This window comes from Cucurbita pepo, chromosome 4, assembly GCF_057944985.1.
Source record: "Cucurbita pepo subsp. pepo isolate OVF chromosome 4, ASM5794498v1, whole genome shotgun sequence".
NCBI lineage: Eukaryota > Viridiplantae > Streptophyta > Magnoliopsida > Cucurbitales > Cucurbitaceae > Cucurbita > Cucurbita pepo.
Window position 1 is genome coordinate 8,886,632 of NC_141801.1, and position 27,478 is coordinate 8,914,109.

At 37.2% G+C, this 27,478-nt stretch overlaps 2 protein-coding genes across 2 annotated transcripts; both read left to right on the plus strand.

The window, feature by feature from the left end:
* The first annotated feature begins 1,001 nt into the window (after positions 1-1,001).
* On the plus strand, positions 1,002-6,234 carry LOC111783904 (wall-associated receptor kinase 3-like). The gene is made up of 8 exons (XM_087123166.1): positions 1,002-1,107; positions 1,437-2,024; positions 2,816-2,839; positions 2,939-3,379; positions 4,822-4,937; positions 5,105-5,365; positions 5,709-5,909; positions 6,166-6,234. Exons 1-8 carry the CDS (start codon positions 1,002-1,004, stop codon positions 6,232-6,234), a joined length of 1,806 nt encoding a protein of 601 aa, XP_086979292.1.
* A 1,019-nt stretch (positions 6,235-7,253) lies between these two features.
* Positions 7,254-27,063, plus strand: LOC111783901 (sterol 3-beta-glucosyltransferase UGT80A2). Its single transcript, XM_023664712.2, has 14 exons — positions 7,254-7,700; positions 12,841-12,998; positions 16,169-16,402; positions 17,509-17,620; positions 17,883-18,053; positions 22,367-22,430; positions 23,225-23,282; positions 23,369-23,546; positions 25,046-25,176; positions 25,303-25,405; positions 25,531-25,607; positions 26,120-26,167; positions 26,260-26,409; positions 26,754-27,063. The coding sequence occupies exons 1-14, from the start codon at positions 7,505-7,507 to the stop codon at positions 26,913-26,915; spliced, it is 1,842 nt and encodes a 613-aa protein (XP_023520480.1). The 5' UTR covers positions 7,254-7,504; the 3' UTR covers positions 26,916-27,063.
* Positions 27,064-27,478: the final 415 nt, after the last annotated feature.

Genomic DNA, 27,478 nt, shown 5'->3' on the forward strand with positions numbered 1-27,478 from the left:
CAATGATCATAACAAAAAAAAAAAAAAAAAAAAAAAAAAAAAAATTAAGAAACAAAGAACATATAGAACCATCCTAAACATTAATTGGGTGAAAGAAATCAATTAAACCTAAATCCTTTTACATAGCAAATCATTGAATGGCATGATATTGATAATTTCAATGCCATTATTAATAATGGCCAGCTTTTAAGTTAAAAGACAATATTAGGAATATGCCTATTAATACTCATTTTAATTCCTCGATATTAACTATACACTTCTCTATGCTATAAATAAACTCTTCCCATCCTCATTTCTTGAAAAAAAAAAAATGAAAAATAGTAATAATAATAATAATAATAATAAAGTTTCTTAGGTTATATTTGAAGCATGAGAGTTGGGTTCTTTCGTTCTTTAAAGGTTGGTTTATTCGTTACGATCGTAGCTCTTCGAGTTTCTCCGCTTAATTCAGTTTTGCAATACTCGCCCGATGATCCGTTGAGTAAGAATCTCTTTCTTCTTCTTTTATATCTTTGTATTTTCCTTTTTGTTTTAATTTTGTAGATTTTTTATTATGTAGTGTACGAGTTCTAATGAGGATTACCTTAATGCCCTAAACGAGTTGAATTATCGAGTTGATATGCCTGTTTCATGCTATTTTTAATGATGGATTTAACGGTAATATGAAGTAGGCTTGTTTCGTCATAGGTTGTGGCGTTTGCATTTGATAAGGGCTGAAATTTCATTGTGCGTTTGAGCAAACATCATAGTTTCATCGTACGTTATGGTGTATGCTTTGAGTAATGGCTAAAATTTCATCGTATGTTTGAGTAAACATTATGGTTTCATTGTACGTTATGACGTCTGCATTGAATAATGGCTAAAATTTCATCGTACTTTTGAGCAAACATCATGGTTTTATCGTACGTTATCGTGTTTGCATTGAATAATGACTAAAACTTCATTGTACGTTCGAGCAAACATCATAATTTCATCGTATGTTATGACGTTTGCATTGAATAATGGCTAAAATTTCATCGTACGTTCGAGCAAACATCATGTTTTCACTGTATGTTATGGCGTTTGCATTGAATAAACATCGTGGTTACATCGTACGTTATGATGTCTGTATTGAATGTTTGAGCAAACATCATGGTTTCATCGTACGTTATTGTGTCTGCATTGAATAATGACTAAAATTTTATTGTACGTTTGAGCAAACATCAAAATTTTCATCATACGTTATGATGCTTTCATTGAATAATGACTAAAATTTCATCGTACGTTCGAGAAAACATCATGGTTTCATCGTACGTTATGACGTTTGCCATTGAATAATGGCTGAAATTTTATCTTACGTTTGATCAAACATCATGGTTTCATCGTACGTTATGATGTCTGTATTGAATGTTTGAACAAACATCACGGTTTCATCGTACGTTATGACGTTTCCTTAGGCAATTGCATCTTGGACTTCAACACATTCCCCTACGAGCCAACAGGCGTATGTACAAGCGAGGACGACGACAGGCTATATCTCTGGGACGCGATCTACACAACCCGGTGTTGCCGCAACGCCCTGACCGCAGCGGCCAAGGCCTTAGCTCTCAACATCAATGCCACAGCAACACCAACAACCCTGTTCCTCCCACAGCCGCAGTGGGCCAACTGCACAGGCCCCTTCTCACGCCAGCCTTCCGTCTCCCTCCAAGGCTGCGGCCTACAGAACATGTTCGCCGGCGGCAGCCACTTCTCCACGCTCCTCTACCTGCCAACGCTCCTCCAGAGCAAGGTGTACGAGGCGGCCGTACGGAACTGCTCAGGGTTTGACGGCGGAGGGTTCGATGGAGTGTGCAGTGGGTGTGTGACGGCTGTGGCGGCGGTGCGTGGGGCGGTGATGGATGAGTTTGGGATTCGGAGGGAGGATAAGAATGAGAATGCTGCTATTGGGTTTTCCGCCGTTGTGGCGGTTGCCGCCGGGAGGATTGGGAATTCGACTGATTTTGATGCCATTTTTCAATGCTTGTCTGCTTCCGACACATTGAGTAAGTTATTAATTATGTCTTTTTCTTAAATTTTGTTAAAAATTTTAAAATTTTAAAAAATATTCTAACCCGACTACTACTAGAAATTGTCCGTTTTTTACTTGTTAGGTATTTACAGTTTTTACATACTTGTACATAATGTTTTGTTTTCTTCTACAACCGGGATCTCATAATCCACTCAATTAGGTGCCAGTGTCCTCACTGCCACACCCTTCTGTCGCGCTCTAATACAATTTCTAATAAGTTTTGAATAAAAACTATTAGTACTTTGTTTCAAAAATAATTGATTAAAAAATTTTAAAAATACCCTTTCTATTGGGACAATATCTAAAAACTACCCATAAAATTTTAAAATTATTACGAGTACCCTTAACTTTTATTAAAAAAATTAAAGTTATTATTTTAATAAGACACCAACGATTTAACCGAATTATTGTTACTCTTGAAAATTACTAGATATTTTTAAACTTTTAAAAAAAGAGAAGGATATTAATGAAATTTTTAAAAGTGTTTTCTTTTTTCTTTTTTTTTTTTTCTATTTTTTAAAAATTTAAGGATATTTGTTTTTTTTTTTTCAAAGAATTTAATTTTTAAAATGTTTTAAATAATTTTTTTTTTTTATTTTACTCCAAATTTGAAAATAATTTTAGTTTAAAATTAAAATAATACATATAATAATCTCATCAATCACGTTACTTTTTAAAATTTTGATATTTACTAAGAATGCTTTAAAATAATTTTATACGTTCAAAGCTTCTAATCTTGTTTCTTTATGTTTTGGCTTGTATCAGTTTCTGGCTACTTCAAAATCAAAGGTAAGACTTCGATATTATTCTCGATTCATATTAAATTAAGACATAACATATTTCATTGTTTTAATCTATCGAATAATTTGTACGATTCCATATCGACAGATTCAGTAGCGAAGGCCTTAGTATCTGCCATAGTAGGTGTGCTAGTTCTACTACTCATCGTCCTTCTAGTAAAGCATGCAACCAAGAAGAATAAGAAAACCAAGCCATGCGCCTCGAATGACACATCGATATGGTCGGGACTATACCGGTTTACAAAGGATGAGATCAATAAGGCACTCGACTTCGGGAATGAGAGGACGAGTCTAGGCCGAGGCAGTGCCGGGCAAGTGTACAAGGGTATGCTACCGAGCGGACAGCTAGTAGCGATCAAGAAGATATTTCAAAGCAACACTTCAGATTCATTCATTAGAGAAGTTGATGGGCTGTCTAGGGTTAGGCATCCCAATTTGGTGTGCCTCTTGGGATGTTGCATTGAGAATGGGGAGCAATATCTTGTGTATGAGTATTGTGAGCAAGGCAACCTGGCTCAGCATCTCATGAGTAAATATTACTTTCCCTTTTCTATTCTCTTCTTTTATTTCGTTAATTGTTTGATTACGTGAGATCCCCACGTCGGTTGGAAAAGAGAACGAAGCATTTTTTAAAAATGTGATGTCCCACATTGGTTGGGAGGAGAATAAATCACAATTTTATAAGGGGTTGGAAACCTTCCCCTAGCAGACGCGTTTTTAAAGCCTTGAGGGGAAACCCGAAAGGGAAAGCCCAAAGAGGACAATATCTGCTAGCGGTGGGCCTGAGTCGTTACAAATGGTATCAGAGCCAGACATCGGACGATGTGCCAGCTTTCTCGCTGTTCCCCGAAGGGGGTAGACATGAGGCGGTGTGCCAGTAAGAACGCTGGGCCCCAAAGGAGGGTGGATTTGGGGGCGGTCCCACATCGATTGGGGAGGAGAACAAATCGCCATTTATAAGGGTGTGGAAACCTTCCCCTAGCAGACACGTTTTAAAGCCTTGAGGGGAAACCCGAAAGGAAAAGCCCAAAGAGGACAATATCTGCTAGCGGTGGGCCTGGGCCCCGAAAGGGGGTGGATTTGGGGGCGGTCCCACATCGATTGGGGAGGAGAACAAATCGCCATTTATAAGGGTGTGGAAACCTTCCCCTAGCAGACGCGTTTTAAAGCTTTGAGGGGAAACCCGAAAGAAAAAGCCCAAAGAGGACAATATCTGCTAGCGGTGGGCCTAGGTCGTTACAAAAAATGTGGAAACCTCTCCCGAGTAGACGTCTTTTACAACCATAAGGTTGACGGCGATATGTAACGAACGAAATCGGACAATATCTGCTAGCGGTGGGCTTGGGCTAGTACAAATGGTATTGGAGCTAGGTTACCTGGAGGTGTGCCAGCGAGGACACTGACCCCCAAGGAGGTGGATTGTGAGATCCCACATCGGTTGGAGAGAGGAATGAAACATTTCTTAAAGGTGTGGAAACCTCTCCCTAGTAGACGAGTTTTAAAACCGTGAGACTGGCGACGATATGTAATAGACTAAAACAGACAATATCTTCTAGCAGTGGGCTTGAGCTGTTACAAATGGTATTAGAGCCACGTTAGGTGTGCCGCGAGGACACTAGCCCCCAAAGGAGTGGATTGTGAAATCCCCATCAGTTGGAGAGGGGAATGAAACATGTCTTAAGAGTGTGGAAACCTCTCCCTAATAGACGGGTTTTAAAACCGTAAGGATGACGACGATACGTAACAAACCAAAACAGACAATATCTGCTAGTAGTGGGTTTTGGCTATTACCCATCATTTATGTTTTTTAACGAATATGATTTAGAAGGGTAAATGTGTAAAATCATTAAACCCTAGAGACCTACAACCAAACCCTAAACCCTAATTAGTGAATTTCGAGATATACGTTGATGTGAAATTACGAAACAGTCCTTGTCGAGTATATTTTCAAAATGCGACGATATTTTTCAGGAAAAGATACATTACTATCATGGGAAACAAGAGTAAAGATTTTAAGACAGTGTGCCCTTGCACTTAGGTATCTTCATCAACGTGCAGATGGCTGCATTGTCCATAGAGACATTAAGGTACAATCTTAATTTCATTAGTTTCTTTATTTTTCAAATCATAAAAGACCACTCCACGTGCGTTAACAAACGTAACGTGATTATCAAACGAACCCAAAATGATTATCAAACACGGGACAATTTATGATTTCTAGTGTATTTATTAACGATATGTACGACTTTTTCAGCTCACGAACATACTTTTGACTGAGAAATTAGACGGGAAATTGTCGGATTTTGGGTTGGCAAGGATGTTGGGAATGGATGAGACCAAAGTGTTCACAGATGTTAGAGGAACCATAGGGTATATGGACCCTGAATACATGAGCAATGCCAAGCTCACTTGTGCAAGTGATATCTATAGTTTTGGCATTGTGGCTCTTCAGCTTCTATCAGGTCAAAAGGTCATTGATTTGGATCTTGATGCAAGAGATCAATTAACAAGAAAGGTATGCACCTCGTTTCTTAAGTTATATCGTATGTATTGTGATCCGGGTCGTTGAAATTTTTAGGGTTTTTAGAGGTTTTGGCAAAGTCTGATAGAACTGTAAGCTGATAAATTCCAAAACCCTAAAAATGATCGAGTCAAGCTAGCTCGATTGGTTAGAACTTTTTCGTGACGGGTTTAGTTTTCGAATAGTTGGTTTGTTTGATTTGGATAAACGCTTACATATCTCAATTTCTAACATGATTATACAAAAAATTATTTTACTAGATTACTTACGAACGAAAATGAGCATTTCTGCGATGACTTCCGAGAATATCCTAACTTGTACGGAGATTTCATTACAGGCTAAGGATGTAAACCTGGGGCTACGACCATTAAGTGATTTTGAAGATCCAAGACTAAAAGAAGACGTAAATAAAGCAGACTTTGAATCCATTTTACAAGTTGCTGTTCTTTGTGTAGCAAAATCAAGCAAGGGTCGACCCACCATTGACATTGTCTTTGAGGAAATGGATAAAGTCTGGCACAATACACAGGCCAACAAGGTAAGTAGATCTTAAGCTCGTCGAGAATATTTACTTAAATCAGTTGAACAAAGAAATGAACGGTTTACTAAACAGTAAATAATTATTTCGAGTAATGTTGTAAAATTTTAAAATATGTTTTTGGTTGGTTTCTCCATTTCCTCGATCATTATCAAACTTTCACTTTCTCATTTATTATACTAACAAACAATCAATCAAATGAGACGGTACTATTTGAACCATCACTGATTGTTGTGATATTACACTTGGAGGGCAGGTGGCAAAGCAACAGATGACCTCACCTGCAACTTCATTGTCTAAGCCATGGGAGGCGGTTCCAGTTTGAAATATGGATATCATCAAATGTTGCTTATATAAAGGACGGCGTGATCTTTCACATATGGTTCATTTTGGTGGTCACCGATAATAGAGATTTTGAGATTAAAAAGAGCTTAAACAGAACTATGTATATTATTCGTATGTATGCATATAATACTCATACCCCTAGCTAGTTATGTACTTAGTGATATCTATGTACAAAGAAGAAAGAACTTGAGATATGAACGTATTATATCTGCTTGAAGAAATATCCCCTCTTTATACGAGAATTTTCAATTTTGTTTCTATTGCATTACGTATTTCAATCCCAAGAAAAGGACTCGATATGGGTTATGTGAATTTGTATTGAAAAGAATAGATTAGATTAGAATTATCTTGATGATCAAGGAACGATAGGTATGTAAAGAACTAGTTTTTCTATTCAAAGTTGAATACATACCTATCGTTCATACTAATCATAATGGAGAAGTATCCCGATACATATGACACACAAAAATGCATGAGGTCTCCATAACTTATAATCATCTTTTATACTTAACATAACTTACATGACGTGGTGTATGAATAGTTATGCATCATAAATTATCCATATCAAAAACATGATTGCACAACATGACATAATCACATTATAGCATAACTTATAACATGACATATCATAATCATGACAAGTGTGGGGACCACGAGACACACGTCATTATACATCATACAATTCGTCCAACCAAGTCAACAGTAGAGCTACTGTAATGATTGGTCCAGGCCATATGTGGGTCTACAACATCAAGACAAGACAAAATAAATGATTTAGGACATCTAACGTTATTGACTAAATATACATTTGTCTTAAAAACAAATTTAACTAACTCTACCGTAGTCATATTAACCTCAAACGCTTTTAATAATGTCAAAAACAGTTCCCAAACAGGTTAAGGTTGAGTAATTTCGTGCCAAAACCCTCGTCCAAATAAAAAATGACCACGAAATTAAGAACTTAATAGAAAAGGGGAAAGCCACAAAGGCATCGAACCAGGACATTTGGCAAGTTGGTTAACTGTCATCTTCGCTGGCGGGTTTGATCGTCCTTGTTGACAGTCACATCTCCAAAATCTCCATGGCCCAATGTTCTTCCGTTCTCTTTTGTTTGTCTTCTAATTGATACTCGATTGACCTACTCCATTTGCCCACCTTTGAACTTCTCTCACTTTCCCAATTATTCCGATCATTTCTTCTTTGAAAGTTTTAATCTCATTTTCTTCCCGATCAATCCCCTGCCAAATTCCATGGAGCACTTGGAAACCGCCCCACAATCTCCCCCGATCAATCCCCTGCCAAATTCCATGCACCGCTTGGAAATCACCCCACAATCTCCCCATTCTTCTTCCAGTCGTTCCAGTGATGCCTCTTTATCCACGGACTCGGACGGCGATGGCGATGGCGATGGCGACGGCCACTGTGATCTCATTTTCTCTTCTTCGGGTTCGTATCTCGTCTTTTTCTCTCTTTCAAAGGTTGAAGTATTTTTGTTGTTCTATGGAAATTGAGACTTCTTGTCTTTTATCCCCATTGTCATAGAATGAATTATGGAATCGATGAAACTCTAGTACGTTGTGGTAGTATTTCTGGATTTTGGATGCTTTAATACGCATTGTTACTCAAGTAAAGATTTGTGTTCATGCCAGAATCGTCCCAACATCTTCTGATCGAGAATTCCTTGGAATTTAGGTTGTAAAATTTTTTAAATTGTGTTTTGAGGGATTCATTAAATACTCAAGGGGTTTGAAAGTTGCTTCAGTCATCACTGTGGACAATATTTGGTGATAAAATCTCATGGGTGTTTACAATATTTACTTAATACTATTTAGATCTTTGAACCTCTTATGTTTCTCCTTGCCGTAATTGAAATCTCCCATCAATTTACAATAATGATTATAAGCGACTTTTTATGTGGGAAGGTGTTGACGATGGTGGGATCTCATTTAATCAAGTGGGAGGTTGTACATCTCATCTCCATAATTTAGACTAGAATTTGGAATTTGGATTCGACACTTAATGATCTTGATATTCCCGTGTGACATGACCACATTATCTACTTGTTTTGAAGTAATTCTAAGAGTGAAACTATCCCCACATACTAACACATGTCCGTTTAGTATAGTTTATCCTAACTCACTTGTTTATTAGGAAAATTTTCTGGAAATCACCCAACATAGGATTGCTCCAAACTAAGCACATTTAGCTTTGGAGGTTCTTTGATTGAGGCAACGAAAAAAGAAGGTGAACATTGTTGGTATAGGTAGTAACTATAAATTCTTTGAGGCCTTTCTCAGAATCACTTTCATTTAGATGTGATCTTGGTTCGTTCATGTACTCTTCCTTTACTCAAACATCACATACCCACCAACTTCCGTCTTGGTTCATCCCTAAACCACATTATATAGAGAGAGATTCCACTCTGATACCATTTGTAATGCTTCATACCCATGATTTGGAATAGAATTTAAATTCGGATTGACACCTAATGGCCTTAGTATTCCCTTACATCCCTTGTGAGTGAGCATGTTACCTATTTGTCTTGAATTACTTCTAAGAGTGAGGACTATCCCTACAGACCAACAGTAGTCCTTTTAGCATGCTTTTTTGGAATTAGCAGAAGGTCACCTAACATAAGATTTCTCCAAGCTAAGCACACTTAACTTTAGAATTCTTAGGATTGAGCTACCAAAAAGGAATGTCTACCTTATTGATACATGTAGTAACTATTAATTGTTTTAAACATTTCTTAACCATCATATCCTCAGGATTACTCTCATTCGAATATGGTCTCTGTTCATTCATGTACTTCTCGTTTATTCGAGCGTCACATAAGTGATGTCAAGGATGTTGGATCTTGCGGGTTTGGGCAGAGGTAAATTGAGATTGTGCAAGGCATTGTTGGCTTGATTGTCACCTTTCCCCTTGGAGGTTAGTGTTTTGTGGCATGGGTTATTATGAGCAAATATGGTTCTCAATTTTTTGGATCTAAAGACATACACAAATCATTGGAAAGCTACCACTTTTGGTTTTCCTTTTTTTATCCAAGTTTGTGAAGTGCTATGGGCGTGGGGGATGACTCAAATACTTACTTTAAGAGTCTTTTTAATACTATGTTCCCTTGCTTGTAACACCGAGAATTTTAAGAAAATAAATAAAAGATTTTTTTTTTCAAAAAAAAAAAAAAAAAAAAAAAAAGAAGAATGGAAAGAAGGAAAAATGACACGCATGCAAGTTGGAGAAGATGACCGTACAGTCAACGATTAACTTATCAACCTTCGCTTTAACGAATTTGTAGCTAGCCTTTTCATCAGTTTTATTGTTTTGACTTAATTTAGGGCATATTGAGTAATTTTGGAGAAATTTGGAATACCCTTGAAGACCCAAGACAAGTTCAGGAAGTCTACAATCAAGTAAGTAACCATATGGAGCAAGTTTCTAAGAAATACTTGTAGAGTCGATTAAGATTGAGGACGATGATTGAGTATTATGTTTAGGAGCCTAGTTTAACCTAATCTCATGATAACTTTGCTGAGATAATGTGAATAGTTTACAACTTAGTCCTATTTATAGTTATATTGCTTCCTCCTGCATGATTTGTGAACTCTGATTGACTATTAGGCTTTTATGTTTTCCAGAATGCTGAGGTTGGATTATTATCATGTAATGAGCATGACGAGCATGTTGCATGCCTTTATACATTATTATGCATGATTTAGGGTTTGGATAGCCCTTTATTGCCCAGTCATGAGTTGGACTAATTGATATGTGCCATAGAGCGTTAATTATGGTTACCATAGACTATGAGTTACCGTTTCACGTATTTTGGTCCTAGTTCCTTGTCATGAGTTCCATAGCCTCCTTGGGTTGACCACGTACCTTGTAGGGATGGATAGGGCGCAACCTTTATCCGTGAATTAACCAACAGTGGTTATAGTCTACTTGTTACACATGGCTTAGTTATCACCCATATAGGATATCAGTAGCCATAGAGAGTATACTACTGTAGTTCATATCGGTGGTGCTTAGTGGGGAGAGCCATGGCCGTTTTACTAATCCAGCCTGAGTGGCGTATTAATAGGTAGTTTTACTGTTCTTGCCTGAAAAGGCAAAGTAACAGATAGTTACTGTTCCTAAGATAGGTAGTTTTACTGTTCTAACCTGATCAGGGTACATGAGCAGGTAGTTTACTGTCTCAGCCTGGAAAGGGCATAGTGACAGGTAATTTACTATTCTAACTCGATGAGGGTACATGAGTAGGTAGTTATTGTTCCAGCCTGGAATATGTGTGGTGACAGGTAGTTTACTGATCTTAGGAACAAGTAAATGTTGCCCAACGCCATTAGGGAGAATCCATTGATTAGAGCTCAGTAGGTAGATATGTATGGAGTACGGTCACCGTTTAGAGCAAAAAGAGCTCCTCCAGACTTATGAGTATTACCCTAGGGTCCTTCCATGAGCCATAGCGACTCGAGGCACACTTTGAGCAAGAGTGACGAATGACCTGGACATACTTGAAACCTAGAGCCAAGAGAAAATTGAAAACCTCTAGGTTGTGAGAGGGATTGAGTACTCCTTAAAGGAGGTATATTGAGGGGATAAGTACAGTGACCTACCAAGTTTGGTATAGCCGTTTAGCCCAGTTTGGGCGATCATTAAAAAGAGTTATGAGCACATAGTTTAAGTTTCCGTGTATAGGACTAAGTTCGACAAGAGTCTACAAGTAGGTATCTTACTAAGTATTTTATAGTCATTGCATGTTATTCTATTTTTTTCAGATGGAGTGTAGACCACTATTGATGGCGGGAGCATGCGGAGCCGTGTAGCTACAAGGGGTGCCCTTTAGATCGAGTAGTCTTCCTTCTTGTCATTTTATTATTATTTTAAATGCTACGTCTCGAAATTTACGTATTTTTTTGTAAACCGTTTTCAATTGACTCTGCGGATATTACCCTTAAGCTACTTTTATGCGGAGCCGTGATTCGAGGTATCGAAAATCTGGTTGTTACACTTGTACTCTTTATCGTTAATGAGACTATGTACTTGGTTTATGTAATATCTTCTTTGGGTATTTTTAGCTCATTTTTTCTTGGATTCTGTTACCCTTGTTGGATTGGGAGAGGACATTTGCTATGACTCTTTTCTCATTGTCAGGGGGTAAGAAGAGATATTTGTTATTGGGCTCCCATGTCTTCATTGAGGTTTTCTTGTAGATCATTTTTCATTCTTCCATACGATCCTTCCCCTAGTCACCCAATTTTTCTTGATGTGGAAGATTAATAAATCCAAAAAGGTTAAGTTCTTTTCTTGTAGGTCTGGCATGGGAGAGTTAGCACATTGGACCACTTGTATTATTTGACCTTTTTGTTTAGCACAAGGGTACATGTGAGGATTTTGATCATGTCCTTCGGAGTTCGCTTGTTCAATTTGAGATTGCTTTTTTGAGTTGTTTTTAAGGGCAAATTTGAGGACTTTGATCATGTCCTTTGGAGTTCCCTTGTTCAATTTGAGATTATTTCTTTTGAGTTTTTTTTTTGGCTCAAAATAAAGAGTTTGTTCTGTGATGGAGGAGGTCCTTAAGCATCTTTTGTTTCATTACAGTTTCATGATAAGGGTTCAATCTTGTGAGGAGTTGGGTTTTTATTTATTTATTTACTTTTGCTGTTTCGAGGGGCCTTTATATTGAGGCGAAGAATAAGAATTTGCAGTTTTGACTGAAAAAGGAAGAATTACAGAGATTGAATGGGAACATACCGTAATAATTGCCAGACTTCATTATTGAGGTGCTGAAGAAAGATGTGTTTTGATACTGACAGGGCTCTTATGCTACGTCAAAATGAGAAGCAGTCTTGAGTGAAAGTAGGAATTTCTTATCTTAAATTTGAAAAATGCAAAACACAAACACGTGGCTTCTTCGAAGTCACCCCATGCAATGCGGGTTGGATTAAAGTCAAAGGTCTTCTTCCTATTGATCTATGGAGAAAGAGGAATCTGAAGGGAAAAAGTGTGCGGAATATTATGTCTTTAACTATAAGTAATGAAATGAAATAAATTCAAAGATCAACTTCTGAAAATCGGTGAAGCAAATGATCACTCCAAAAAATTTATATGGAAGTGTCTCCTCATACATGCTGTCAGAGGGAACTTTTGAAGCATGAGAGACATTATTTTAAAAATCAGACTGCTAATAATGGAAGTGGTTATTGTTGCTTTTTTCGAGACCTTCTTTGGCGGTTTTCTTCTTCAATGTTTTATTTATCTTTTGGCTCTTGTAATATTTGGAGGTCATTACTTTATTTGTTTGGTTTTCGTTATTTGAAGGCCATAACTTTGTTTGTTTGGTTGTTTTGTTTCCTCCATCCCTTAGGAAATTTGTATCCTTGAACATTTTTCTGTCTTTCATCTATCAATGAATTGTTTGTTTCTGGTTAAATGAAGAATTCTGCCACATAACCCATCCCAGAAACATCTTCCTACAATTGCACACTTCTGTAAATTGGTGGATGCACGCATCTATGAAAATAAATGTGGGACTTTGGATTTTTTGTTAAGCTATATGCTCTCCTATATCTGAATATGCTTTCAGGAAATACTGACAGGAGTTCATCTGGAGATAATACTCAAAGTGAATCATCAGTGGGTTGGGAATTGGATTCTTCAAGTCAGCTTACCAAGAGACAGAGTCATGCATTCAATCACTTATTTCCACATATTTTTGATGAAAAAGTTTCTCTCAGGAAGAAGGTATGTTAAATTTCTTTTGAGTTGGCATACTACTTTATGTCTTTTTGACAAATTTACTAAAAGCATATGATTTCATTCAACAGTGATGCAATAACTAGATGGTTATATTAAAAAATCACTTTGAGAAATAAGCTAGATGATATGCCAAATGATTTTGAAAATAGTTTCTGTATGATATATGAAAATCAGGGAGAGAAAGATACATTTTTCTGGGGGGTTGTGGTTGCAATGCTGGAACGGTTACTCTGTGTCTCAATTTCCTCCATCCTATCTCTCTGAAGTCTTTGGGTGTAATGACCCACTTTTCGAAAGTCGCACGAAAGTCGTGCGATGGATCATCACTTATTGATGTGGAATATTCGAAAATATACATAAATTTAAACTTTTAAAACATCAATGACATACTATACATCAAAACTGAGTTTATAAAATGTATGAGAATAACAAGACACCAATCTAATCCAACCTTACCTCATGTAAGCTTTCGCCTCAACCACGCCATCAAGCCTCATCTGAAAAGAAAATTGAAGTAGCAAGGATGAGTATAAAAATATATTCAGTAAGTAGCCCACCGGTAGTTATTAGTTTGTTCTTAAATCTTACCATATTCATTTTGTTCGTTCGTTCGGTGTCCTATTCTTATTTGAGAGTTCGTTCCCAAGTATAGGATCTTCCTAGGCTACACCCTAGGTTTATTCGTTCCACCTAAGCTCAACTTAGGATAATTAGCGAAAGCTATCAAATTTTCATCTCTTGGTCTTATTTGGACCTCCAGCCTTGAAGTTCATCTTAAGTTCTTAAGATATCTTAGATCATCATTTTGCTAGTCCTCTTCATCAGTATCATCGTTCTAGATCTGTATCATAGGCCCATGAGGTGCTACTCGAACGTCAATTTCAACCCATAATCCTTGTTCACAAGGGAGGTAGCAACCCTCTGCTAACAAGTTCTCATTTACCTATATGGTCCTTGTTCTCATTTGAACAAGATCACGATTATCATTTGAACAAGATCACGATTAGGAAGTGGTTGGAAACCCCTAATCACAACCACAATACACTTCCAAGTTATTTTAAGGTTCATGCATTCTCAGGGTTCATCTAGTAGTCCCTAATAGTCCTCAGAGGGTACAAGTATAAAATCAAGCTAGTTCTAAAATAGTTATCCAGACCCTCAACACAGTCTAGCTGAGTTCACGATTAGGGGTTAATTTCCAAACCCCTAATCATCCGTGTATAACCACATTAGCATCACATGTATAAACAAATCATCAACCGGGACATAGCAAATTATTCTGAACACGAATACCTAGTCATGCGTTCATTTCTAGAAAAATGTGCATCATAACCGTTTGCGATGCTTTTCATGGATCAAGTCAGTTCACTTTAGTCTCAAATTCTTATAACATGCTCTCTACAAGCATAGCTAAATCCAAAGTTTCAAGGTGCTACTTGCTTGATATGCACAACACTTTTTGTTTGAGTTTGAGCCTCCAGAAATTCCAAATTTCACCGAACTCTTCAAAAAGGTCCTACATTTAGAAAAAGTATGAGGAGCTAAAATGATTGAATTGCACAAATTGGGGAATCCAGTGCGATTGGACCGGACCGGTCTACGTGAACCGGTCTTCTTCCTCGCGCGTCTCTTGGTCTGCCGTCTGGTTCTCTCAAACTGCACCACGATAGGCCGTGATTCCTTCAACAAACTGGTAAGAGTTCATTCCAGCTGAAATTCGTACTTTTTGGCCTCCCTTGCATGTCATCCCTGCTCCTCCTCTGCTCTCGCCGGCCACAGCATATGGTGGCAACAACTCACGCGTTTCCTGCCATTTATTTATTTATTTTTAAAAAACAGATATTACATTGGGTTTCAATTCTCTGCTCTCTCTCTCTCACATATATGCACACACTTGTTATTAAAAATGATAGAGGTAAGGAGTCGTTCAAGATCAACTAGACATAAACAACAAACTTATCATCATTTCTTTTCTCTCCGTACACCTCTCCCATCCCACACCCTTTCCACTGTTCACATGTCACCCAACCATCTAACTTGATTCTTTATTCTTCTCAATGATTCGTAAGACCTTATCCATTGACGAAAGCTGTGACCATTGTATCATTGAATCATCAAGAGACTAATCCTACACCTTTACTCAAGTTTTTTAAAGAGAGTCGTCTTCATGAATATGTGCTTTGGATCAAAAAGATATCCAATAGGATAGGCCATTGGGTAGAGATTGCTAAGCTTGGAGTGAATGAGGCTTAAATAAGATTATTAAATCTATTGGTGAAAACAAGACTGGCGGGAAGCAGTTCCTTGCTCTTCTTAAAAGGACCTCCGCAACCACCAACCCACATCCTTTAATGCCAACACTTCGTTTATTACCTCAACGTTAAAGACCAATCATCATAAGATCGACTCACGACCTTATACCTCAACACAGCCAGGGACAAAGGACCAGCCTCTAAAGACTCCTTATCTATTGTTTGAATCATCAAAATTCTATCTAGAAAGATCAAGAAAACCTGTTCAGTTTTGTGCCAGCCACTGTATCTGCCATCATCCTCATCTGCACCCATGTTGGTTTATGTTGATCCATTCTTTAATCAAGATCCTCACATCTGATATGATGCTGGAATCCATGGCCAAATTCCTCAAGTTTCTTTGGAGATTGAATCCATGCACCCTGCAAAGATTCAAAAACCCACCTCACTCGTGCGTACAGACGTCACATGTGCCTTCCACAATTTTATCAGAACTGTATCATGGAGCCACATTCTCATATTAATTTTCTCTGTTCCATCAGTTGACCCCTCACCACAAGCTTTTGTACCTCAATCTGATTTTCCCGTACAGCCTACCATACCCACTTCCTCTTCTAGTATAAATCCCTTTGGCACACCTCTCACATGCCCATTGCCTTCGATATCTGCTCCTTTTCCTGATCCACCTTCGACTTTAAAAACAAAGTTTGAAAGCACAAACCTTCTCAACCTCATTTTTCCCAATCCTTTGGTCACGTGACCAACATCACCCTCGCACCTGCCAAGCCCATAAAACTTAAAAAAATTTACTATGATGTAGTGTACATCTTCTCTGCTTGGACAAATATATTTTATAATTATATGCTCCTCTTACAAAGTTATAAGTCAAAATTGTGTTTGCAGCTCAAGTTGTTGAAAAAGGTTGCCACAGTTCAGGAAGATGGAACTGTGCAAATGGAAGTTCCAGAAGGCATTCAATCGGAAAACTTCCATTTTGAAACTGGTATTATGCATGATGGAGCTGTAGAAGATGAACCCCTAGACGTTCCATTCACACCCCCACTACAAATTGTGATGCTCATAGTTGGTACAAGAGGGGATGTACAACCTTTCGTTGCCATTGGGAAGCGATTGCAGGTTCTCCTCACTTTCTCTGTTTCTTTTATCAAAATTTTAACTGATTTTTCATTTGTTGATCTATCGTTTTTATTATTATTATTATTATTTGTTTACATGTATTGGTTTAACAATTTTATCACCATTGCCTTGTTACATGCGATTTTTTTCAGATATGTTCTTGGCTGAGATATAATCTAACAAACCTTGTGAAGCCCTTATGGCGTTGTATTGTTATGAACTTTGGACCTTTTAACTCATTACATACCTCACCTTGGCATTTTAACGAGACAAAATAATAAAAATTGGATATCTTTACAATTTTTCTTGAAATTGAAAGTTGAACAATTTATAAACATGCTACAATATTTTGAGGAAAAAAGAGTATCATTGTGGAAAAGAAAATGTCACGGTAGTACTGGCTTCACTACTTAACTATTAAGTCTTTATTTAAGTTCAATGTTCTTTGTATGTTAACTCTAGTTGTAAATTCATGTGATACCTCATCAACATTTGCATGGTCCCAGTGCCTGGGGTTGACTTATATAATGCAAGGGGGCCATTTATACATGTGCGCACACACACACATGTATAATGCATCTCGAATCGTTTGAAAATTTTATATTTCTATGTGTAGTGCAAAACAAGTGGATTGATATGATACTTACTCCTAACCTTTTAAGGTTTATATAATAAACTAGCATTATTAAATACAAACCTAACATATTTATATCTATTACTAATAACTTTAGTTAGAATTCTTATTATATTTTTATAACATAATTTGTTGGCTTCCAAAATATATTATCCAAACTATATTATCTGGGTTTGACACTTTAGGCATTGTGACTTACAAATGTTTCGTTCATATTGGCTTAATTTTCTGTTGGAACTTTTAGGTTAGATCTTGTTGTAGTATAGAAGTTTGTACTGATCGATTAAATTTTTGTCCCATTTTGATTGTAGCAAAGGATTAATATGCTCCCTACATGGAACTGAGGAATTGGTTTCCTAATCAAATCCCATGAACCCTTTCTAAATATGCATTAAGATACAGGCCCTGTTCTTCAAAAAACTTGATAGGTTAAGTTAATTTTAAGTTGACAGAGATGATACATTACTTGCAGGAGTATGGCCATAGAGTTAGATTGGCAACTCATGCAAATTTTAAAGATTTTGTACTCTCTACTGGACTGGAGTTCTTTCCTTTAGGAGGAGATGCTAAAGTTCTTGCAGATTGTAAGTGTTCTGATTATTTTCCCATATGTTTTTGCATCACATTCAAAAGGCTATAGCAATGAACACATTCAAAATGCTATGGAAATGAAGGCAATGAACACATCAGTATTTAGAAAGTGAAAAAAGAAAAAGAAAAAGAAGAACTTCACCTGAAAGACACAACAATGATGAACATAATCTACATACACTCCTCTCCTGCTGCCTCTTTGAAAAAGTTAGCTTTGCTACTAACTCTCTTCTGGGTATTGCTTATTTCTTACAGATATGGTTAAGAACAAAGGATTCCTTCCATCTGGACCTTCGGAGATACATACCCAACGAAATCATTTGAAGGATATTATTTTCTCATTGCTTCCTGCATGCCAGGATGACGATCCAGAATCTAAAATTCCATTTAAAGCAGATGCAATAATTGCTAATCCCCCTGCATATGGTTAGAACCAAATTTATTCTTCTATGTTCTTTTTCTTGGGATTTCTTAGTTTTTTACTTATAATCTTCTCTCCTTGTGCTTCCATTTGTTCCCTGCCCTTTAAACATGGGTTAGAGTCTTTTTGGTTAAGAAATAATTTTTCATTTTGACAAGTGACTGACAACTCCTTGGATTGGCTGCCAATTCTTGACTGATTCAATGGAATAAACTGTAGCTGTAGCGACCCAATTTTCGTTAGTTAAAGGTACAAACAATATTCACGGAGTTAAGTCAAAACGGTTTACAAAAGATACATAAGTTTCAAGAAGCGGCATTTAAAATAATAATAAAATGACAAGAAGGATGACGACTCGATCTAAAGGGCACCCCCTATAGCTGCACGACTCCAAGGCTCCCGCTATCAATAGTGGTCTGTACTCCATCTGAAAAAATAGAATAACATGGAATAAGTATAAAAATAGTAAGTAACCTACTTGTAGGCTCTCGTCGTACTTATACTTGGCTCTAGTCTATGCTTGCCGTATAAGGCTTATGCATAAAACTCTATACACTACTACTTCTCTAAGAGTACTTATTAGGCTCTATGGCAAGCTCTAGTTTACTTAGACCCTTATGTCAGGCTTTGAGATACATGGCCCTTATGACAAGCTCTGAAATGTGTGGCCCTTAGGAAGGGCTTTGAAATACATGGCCCTTATGAAAGGCTATGCTTTACGTTCTCTTAGGTCCATCCTCAACCTTGCTAATTGTGCCTAGGTTAAATCTTATAAGTATGGAGGAGCCCTTCGCTCTTAAAAAGGTAACTGCACTCCGCACATGATTGTCTACTAAGCTCTAATCAAAAGGTTCACCCTAGTGGTGTCGTGCAACAACTGCGTAGTCCTAAGATCAATAAACTACCTGTTGCATCACCTTTTTAGGATACCGTCCTTGGGTTAGAACAGTAAACTAGGTCTTAGGAACAGTAAACTACCTGCCATATCGTCTTTTAAGGCTAAGACAATAAACTACCTGTTGTATCGCCTTTTCAGGCGGAAACAGTTAACTACCTGCTGCATTGCCTTTTCAAGCAGAAACAACAAACTACCTATTGCATTGTGGAAACAGTTAACTACCTGTTGCATCATCTTTTCAAGCGGAAACAATAAACTACCTGTTGTATCGCCTTTTCAGGCAGAAACGGTAATATTCTTGTTCACACACCCTCTCGGGTTAGAACAGTATAAGGTCATGACTCCCCAATAAACACAACTGTAGCTGCCTCAGTAGTATACCCTCTATGACTCTTGGGATTCTCTATGGGTGATAACTGAACTCTGTGTATCAAGTAGATCCTAACCCCCCCAGCTAGTTCACGAATAGGGGTTGCACCCTAATCGTCCCTATGAGATACCTAGTCAACCCAATGTTCTGTGAACTCCAAAACTAGATAATAACGTAGAACAGCAATACAGGGTCTAACATACTCATAATATGTATTCTAGAGCACATAGCATAATTAGGCATATATGGGTTCCCAAACTCTATATCATACATTTATAAACATATATAAACATACATCATGCTCAACATGCTCAAACAAGGGGTAGTGAAACAACCAAGACATGTTGGAAAACTTATAAACATATTAACTCTATTAGAGTTCACAATTATGCATTGCGGAAGCGGTAAAACTAAGTACTGTGCTAAACCATAAACTATTAAGTTTTCTAGGCTTAGCTATCATTGAAACTAGCTTAACTAGGCTTCTAAACATGATTTCCAATCATTTGCCCATGGTCCTACTCCACTCCTTCAAGTATTTTTTAAAACTTGTTCCATGTGGTTACTTATTTGTTTGTTGACTTCCTGAGCTTGGTTCGAGTTGTTAAGAATTTCAAGTTCTCCAAAATTCCGCAATATGCCCTAAATTAAGTCAAGAGAATAAAACTGGTGAAAATGGCTAGCTTCAAATTCTTTAAAAAAGAGACGTAGATCGAGAAACTAACCGTTGACTGTACGGTTATCTTCTCCAACTTGCATGTGTGTCATTTTGCTTTCCTCTCTTTTTTCTTTTCTTTTGAAAATTCTTTTATTTATTTTCTTAAAAATGTAGGTGTTACATAAACTCCTCCTCAACCGACACTACTGCACTATCACCAAAGACATCACATCCTTCAATTTTGAAAGTGCATATACTTTTCTTGTTAATTGAATCGTTCCAAAAGATAGAGAAATACGCACCCCTTGAGCCTAATGATTTCTGAATTCTTCACCGTTAGCTAACTTAAAAAACTGAGTGGATCTGTGAGACTACAAATTCTTGGATGACTTCAAGTAAAATTCCTCATTAGCGGCACAGTTCAAATTTCATCCTTCAATAAGTATCGGAAGAATTTCACCAACTAGAGGGAAATATATACTCTCTATGCAAGACTTGTTTACCTTTGTTGACTGGAAATACATCCTTCCTATGCACAACCCCTGAATTTAACGCCTTTTGCTCACCAACCATGTGAATAAATTGCCACACGTCAGATACAAAATCCAGTGGTCTCATCTCCTTCCCTCAACCCTTTAAATTTACATCTTTGTCTCCCAGAAGTGTTTCCTCCGTTGCTTCCAAGTCTAGGAGCTGTTCCTTGATGGTGATTCTTTTCAAGAAAGTTGTGTCTGAAGCTCCCAAATTCCTGAGTACATCGATTGCTTGGAGATCACTGGAAAGAATGGATTTATAGATTTTTATGCATAAAAAAGCATCAAGATTTAATAGCCTCTTTCAGTTCTCTAAGCTTCTATGTCCAAGCCAGCCTTTTAAGGAGTTTTTGTTCCACCAATCCTATCCTTCATGAGAGAGCTAAAAGGAAAGATGCTGCATCCATGTATTCTTAAACTTAAAGGATGATAGCCCCATTTTTCAGCTCCAAAGGTGATCATAGTAGGGTAGAGGTCAAAGGTAATTCAATCAAACCTTTTAACTGATGCACTAGAAAAATTTGATATACAAGAGTTCGAAGCTATGATTTTTTTTTTTTAGTCAGCAATTGGGCAGGGCATATTCTGAAGGCTAGACCAAGAAAATTTACCATTTACAGGGAAAGTCTGTCAATGAATTATTGATTAAATGGAACGGATGAAATGATTCATGCTGCAAGTGGGAGGTTTACCATTAGATTTCTCATGGGATCAGCCAGAGGCATTAAAATCCCCACCAAGGATCCAATTATCACGGTATCAGTACATAGAAAAGATCAGTCAGTAGTACTAAAAAAAAGAAGAAATTAGGGACCTCTTGCCAGAATTGGGGCCTTAGAAGGACGCGTTGGAAGGACTGTTTGTGTGCCATAATTTACAATCATCAGTCAAAGAAAAGTAAAAAGGAAAGGGTGAAAGCACCTTCAATGACCTCCAATACATTGAAGAACAGGTTGTTCAAAAGGATAAGTATTACACTCAAGGATCCAAGTGCAATGCTTGATTTGTGTTGGAGAATAAAGCCTTTGACCAATGCACATTTCTTCCATGAACCAAGGCCCCTGAAATTCCATGTTAGAAAATTGTTTCGCGGTAAGCAACCCCGTAGTTGGAAGTAGGCAGGTTTTTTATATTTTGAGGATAACAAGTTTCTTTGAAGACTTGGGTGACTTATTCGGATCAGCAAACCAATTGTCAGATGGTTTAGGGTAAGGAAGGCTAGAGCTCAAGGTCAATGAACCAGAAAATTTCTTGGGATTTTGGCCTGAGAAACCTCAAAGATATGAAATCTTAGAATGGGTTGATCTCCTCAGCTACTGTAATCGGTCACCTTGAAGGCAGAAAATAAATCATGGTGTTGGCCAATTGATTCTACAAAGAAGTTCTCAGATAGATCTTTGATGGAAGACTTTAATTCATACCCTGGGGCCAACGGCAAACAATCTTTTATATGGTAATTTATGAAGACCCTTATCCAAAGAAAATTTAAATTTTCCTTGGAAACTTAGAGATGGAGGGATTATTATGGCTGACCAACTTCATCGACATTGAAATTAATATTTTATCGATATTCCATCAAAATTGACCTTCACATTGAAAATCTTTGTCAGGATATCTCATTGTTCTTTCAATTGTATTCATTTTGACTGAGGTACTTTTATTAAAATTAATATGTTATCGAAGATTCTAGGTTGTCTGACTTGATTCCTGTCCATGCTTAATTGGTCATAAGTTTGCCTTAAGTAAGCGCACAAGCACTCCCCCCCCCCCCCCCCCCCCTTTTTCTGATTGGCTAGCAGTTTGTTTCTACTCGCTTGAATATCATGTACTGAACTTAAATTGCTTCACTAACTGTTCAGGTCATACTCAAGTTGCTGAGGCGTTGAGATTACCACTTCATGTCTTTTTCACAATGCCATGGACGTAAGTCTTAACTTTCAATTTTGGTGTCTAATTAGTTGATCTTCAATTTTCTGATTCCTTTTTGGGTTCCTTTTCTGGCCCTATTACTTTTTGTTTGGGTCTGATTTCACTCATTTGTGGAGTTTGCATCAATATAAAATTTGTTTTTTGGGTATTATTAAAAAAGAATTAGCTTACAGAAAGTGCTGCAACAACATAGCCCAATTATGGTTCTTATTCAAGAAACAAAGGTGGTGGGTCCTTCCTCAAGAATTTTCATTAAATCCATGTTGATCTTAAATGAGATTAGTTGGGTCCACATCTAATCCTTTCCAATATAGTGGAAAATCTTAAAGCTCCCCTTGCTTTCACTCTTGGTTCTTAGAAAACTGATAAGTCAGCCATGTTGTTTTAAATTTTGTATCCCCGACAATCCAGAAAGGTTATGAATTGGAGATATGAAATTTAAAAAATAACTTAAAAGAAAATGTTCCACATGATTCTAAAGTTTAAATTCCTTTTTTAATGGATGAATTATTCTAGTAAAGACTAGACGGTCAATCAATTCAAGAGTTTTTGTTGTTACAGTGTTATTGAGGTTTATAACAAAAGCTGAATTACTGTGCCATCCCTGGAATGTCCTCCTATCCTCCCCCTTTAAAATTAATATCAAAGAAGTATTGGTGTTTTTTCATCTGCATGATGATGTTATGCCAGAGATCAAAGTTATGATCTATGATTAATTAATACACGTAATTTGAAAAGCACAATTGTTCCATTGGATTATGCAGTAACCATCAGCACCATTTTTTCAGGCCCACCAGTGATTTTCCTCATCCTCTAGCCAACGTCAAGCATCATATGGGAAATAGGGTGATTTACTCCGGATGGTTCTCACTTGTTGGACTTTTGTTTTTCTTTCTTTTTTTAATACATGTAAATATTTTCTCTTTTGGCAGTTGTCGTATAACGTAGTTGATACTCTAATTTGGCTCGGAATTCGTGACATTATAAATAGCTTCAGGAGGAAGAAGTTGAAACTGAGACGAATATCCTATCTTACTGGACAGTACAGCAGTCTTCCGGAGGTGCCTTATGGTTATATATGGAGTCCTCACCTTATTCCAAAGCCCAAAGGTAAAATCACTTCTGTTGATATTTGTAAGATGGCTATAGCATAATTGAAAGATAATATTATTTTTAGTAATGTTTCCTCCCCAAAAAAGATTCTATTTCATTGAGAATATGAAAGAATACACTAGGCATACAAAAAAAGAGCCCACAAAAGGAGGCAAACTACAAGAATGACCCCAATCAAGCAAACTAAAATCTAAAGTATAGTTATGAAGGCCAACAAAGTTTTCTTATTAATCTCTGCTGGAGTATCTTGAACAGTTCCAGATTTTCTAAATGTACTTAAATTTAGATTGGAAGTTTGAAATTTTTGCTTTATCTAAAGACTCCCAGTAGGTACATCATGGCAGAATTAAGCATGAATGGTTTGAATCACTACAGTTGTGGGAATAGAGAGATAAAGAACAAGTCAGTGGGTAAATTTTTGAAGACTACACATGCAGAACCAGAGTTGATAGAGATGGAGTGAGAGGGAGAGTGTACCTCACTTCTTGTAAATCATAAAATCAAATTCAGATTCAATACCAAATACCCTCTTAATTTCGCCCGTTGAATTATTGTGGAATCCTTGGAAGGTGATCTTCGCAATGCAACCTTCATTTCTTTCAGTTCTTCATCTTTCTGCAGCCCCAAACCTTTCCTTTTATTTCTTCGACTCCACCAATATGATAGCCCACCCTTCCTATTCACATCCCCCTCCCATGTATTCTATGCGCACAAGCTAACTAGCTGTCTGATTCATTTTTCTTGTTACCCCTTGTGTATGTTTTCAGAATCGAAAGCCTTTCAAATCCTTTGAGAAGGGGATTCTCGTATCCAATCAAAGAAAGAGCTACTCCTTTTCCAGATTATTCATCAGCCTCCGCTCCTTTTTCCTCATTTCTTATTTATTTCAGATATTTGTAGGTTTTCTTTTTTTCTTTTTCTTTTTTTTTTTCTTTTTTTCTTTTTTCTTTTTATAGTTGTTTTATCCGAAGTCTGGCTATTACTTGTTTAAGAAGCACTTGGGTCCTGCCACACCCCTTCCAAGGCTTAAGTATGGACTACTAAAATTTTAAGGAACATAATTGCAGCTTAATACTTCTGGGAGCTGCATTAGCTTTAGCAAGTTCTTTTGTCACTATCCTCCTTTGTTTACTTTATTCCATCTAAATTAATATGGTATTTTATCTCGAGGACTTGTGTTCAAATCTTCATTTTCTCCCCAATAATATTGATTTCCAGTTGTTGAACTTCGTACAAATTTTCAACAAATGAATTGGAGTATTAAAGTATTGATGTAAAATTAAATTTACCACAATTCATTAACTTAAGTTTTTGGGTTGAGTAGTGAATTGACAGTATGACATCCATCCTTATTTCCTCCTTTTCCCAGGATTTGTTGTTTATAAATTCTTGCTGCTATCATTTCCTGTCCTTTGGGAATTCTGTTACTTCATGTGGTACTCGATGATCCCACTCGTACTCCTTGTTTTAATGAAAGCCTTTTCTCATTGTTTCAGACTGGGGGCCTAAAATTGATGTAGTTGGATTTTGTTTCCTTGACCTTGCTTCAAATTATCAACCGCCAAGTTCCCTTGTGGAATGGTTAGAAGCTGGTGAAAAGCCCATTTATATTGGATTTGGCAGCCTTGTGAGTTCTATTTTCAACCTTTTTGATCTTCTAGTATTTTAAATGTTTTAAGTTTCAGTTACGCTATAAACAATTATGAAAGGATGAAATAATCCATCTATTTTTTCAATTTTGAGTTTGATGCAGCCTGTTGAACAACCACAAGAAATGACACAGATCATAGTTGAAGCTCTGAACATTACAGGAAGGAGAGGAATAATCAATAAAGGCTGGGGTGGTCTTGGAAACTGTTAGTTTAATATTTCTATCCTTTTTCTCTTTTTGCCGGTTCATTTATGAAATAGAAAAAAGATATATATGTTTCGTGGCTTCCAATGCTTGACTGATGCAAGGCATATGGTTCTGTATATCTAGTGGCAGAGCCAAAAGAGTTCGTGTACGTGCTGGATAACTGTCCTCACGATTGGCTATTTCCGAGATGCATGGCTGTGGTAAAGTTTTTAAGTGCTATCCTTAATTTTTTGCAACTTTGTGGCACGAAGTTTTTTTGTCCATCGCAACATCTTTGGCTTGTCTCAAGTTCCTAAATTACAACTTGGCATGGTTGTTGTCTTGGTCTTGAGAGGAATAGCATGATTGTTTAGAGGGGTTGAGAGGTGGTCAGGTTGCTAGGTTTAATGTATCTTTATGGATATCTGTTCATCAAGCTTTTCATAATTATCAGTTTAGTCTTATTCTTCTAGATTGGCGTCGCTTCTTGTAGTTAGTATTGGGGCTCTTTGTGGGTCAGTTGTTTCTGGTACATTCTTTCATCGACTACGTTCGTTTTTCTCGGTCTAAGCTCAGCTCGTTGCAACTAATGGAATGTTGAACAATATAAACTTAAACATACAATGCATTGCCTTTTCTCTATCTCTCTATTATGTATGTGTGTTGATCAATCTAAAAATAGCATTTTTTTTCATGTTATACTTGGTGATTGTGGTCTCTAAAAATGATTCAGGTACACCATGGGGGTGCTGGAACAACTGCAGCTGGTCTCAAAGCTGCTGTAAATTCTCACCATTCCTCTTTTATCTTTTTTGACACTGTTGTTATGCATAATGACGGATCTCAGCCTTGTTCCTGATTTTGTTTTTTCAGTGTCCAACAACAATTGTGCCGATCTTCGGTGATCAGCAATTTTGGGGAGACCGTGTGCATGCAAGGGGACTTGGTCCCCCGCCTATCCCAATAGCTGAGTTTTCGCTTGAAAATTTGATTGATGCCATAAACTTTATGCTTGAACCCAAGGTATTGCCTTTAGAATTTGAATCAATCGGTGCCCCAATCTTTGAAAGGAGTCCCTCATGTTCATCTGGTCCCATAGAAGCCTAAGCGTTAATAAATAGTATAGCAAACTTATTTCTTGATTCTACCCATAAGCTAAGGCATGTTCTTCATGTTGCAACTGATAGAAAGTAATCATCTTGAGAATCAAGATAAGCATAGACATTAACATTGTATTTTAACCAAGCTCTCGATGTCATAAGTATGTGAAAATGTGCATATTGCTCGGAAGAAAGAGTCGTGTTTCAATCACTGAGCTCTTTTCATCGTCTTATTGTTTATTTTTCTGGGATGGGCTGATTGCACAGGTAAAACAGAGGGCTGTGGAACTGTCGAAGGCCATAGGAAGCGAAGATGGCGTAGAAGGTGCAGTGAAGGCTTTCCACAAACATTTTCATCAAAGTAGATCTCTGATTGTCTCAAATACTAAACGTGGCTTTTCAGTTAGACGCCTTCTCCATATGTCTTAATCCTTTTGCTCCAGTTGATGAATACAATATATTTCTTTTTTTTTTTTTGTTATTATTTCAGTTCTAGCTTCATCGATGTATCGACCGTACAATTTTCTAATATACTTTATACTTGAGGTCTGTGTTGAATGACATAGGAAGTTGATAAGATCAAGGTGTACAAGGAAAGATACAGGCACAGGTATCGCTTGGTGCTCTTATGAAAAAGCAAAGTCCAATGGCCTTCTCATTAAATTCAGCTTTGCAGCCACTGTCGCACTCCGCATCTTTGCACCCTCCGCCATGCAACACCGCGCAGTGCCCATCAACGCTTCTCATTATCCTTTCCCCTGCACCAACTTCAATCCCCAATACCAAAATAACCCATAAGTTTTCTTAAATCTTCTTGTTTTCTTCATCATTATATGACGATTCATCAATGTTTAAGATATGAATATATGGGGTAGTTTGTGAAACAGTTTTAAAACGAGTCTGTTACGGAGAGGTTTTCACACAATTATAAGGAATGTTTAGTTCCCCTCTCCAACTATGTGGGATCTCACAATCCACCCCCATTGGAGGCC

Excerpts from the sequence above, each read along its gene's own strand:
- LOC111783904 (XM_087123166.1), top strand. The coding sequence starts at position 1,002 with ATGGCTAAAATTTCATCGTACGTTCGAGCAAACATCATGTTTTCACTG. Across the intron at positions 3,380-4,821 it reads CCTGGCTCAGCATCTCATGA|GAAAAGATACATTACTATCA; the intron begins GTAAATATTACT and ends GATATTTTTCAG. Across the intron at positions 5,366-5,708 it reads GAGATCAATTAACAAGAAAG|GCTAAGGATGTAAACCTGGG; the intron begins GTATGCACCTCG and ends ATTTCATTACAG.
- LOC111783901 (XM_023664712.2), top strand. The coding sequence starts at position 7,505 with ATGGAGCACTTGGAAACCGCCCCACAATCTCCCCCGATCAATCCCCTG. Across the intron at positions 16,403-17,508 it reads CCATTGGGAAGCGATTGCAG|GAGTATGGCCATAGAGTTAG; the intron begins GTTCTCCTCACT and ends CATTACTTGCAG. Across the intron at positions 25,406-25,530 it reads CTGGGGTGGTCTTGGAAACT|TGGCAGAGCCAAAAGAGTTC; the intron begins GTTAGTTTAATA and ends CTGTATATCTAG.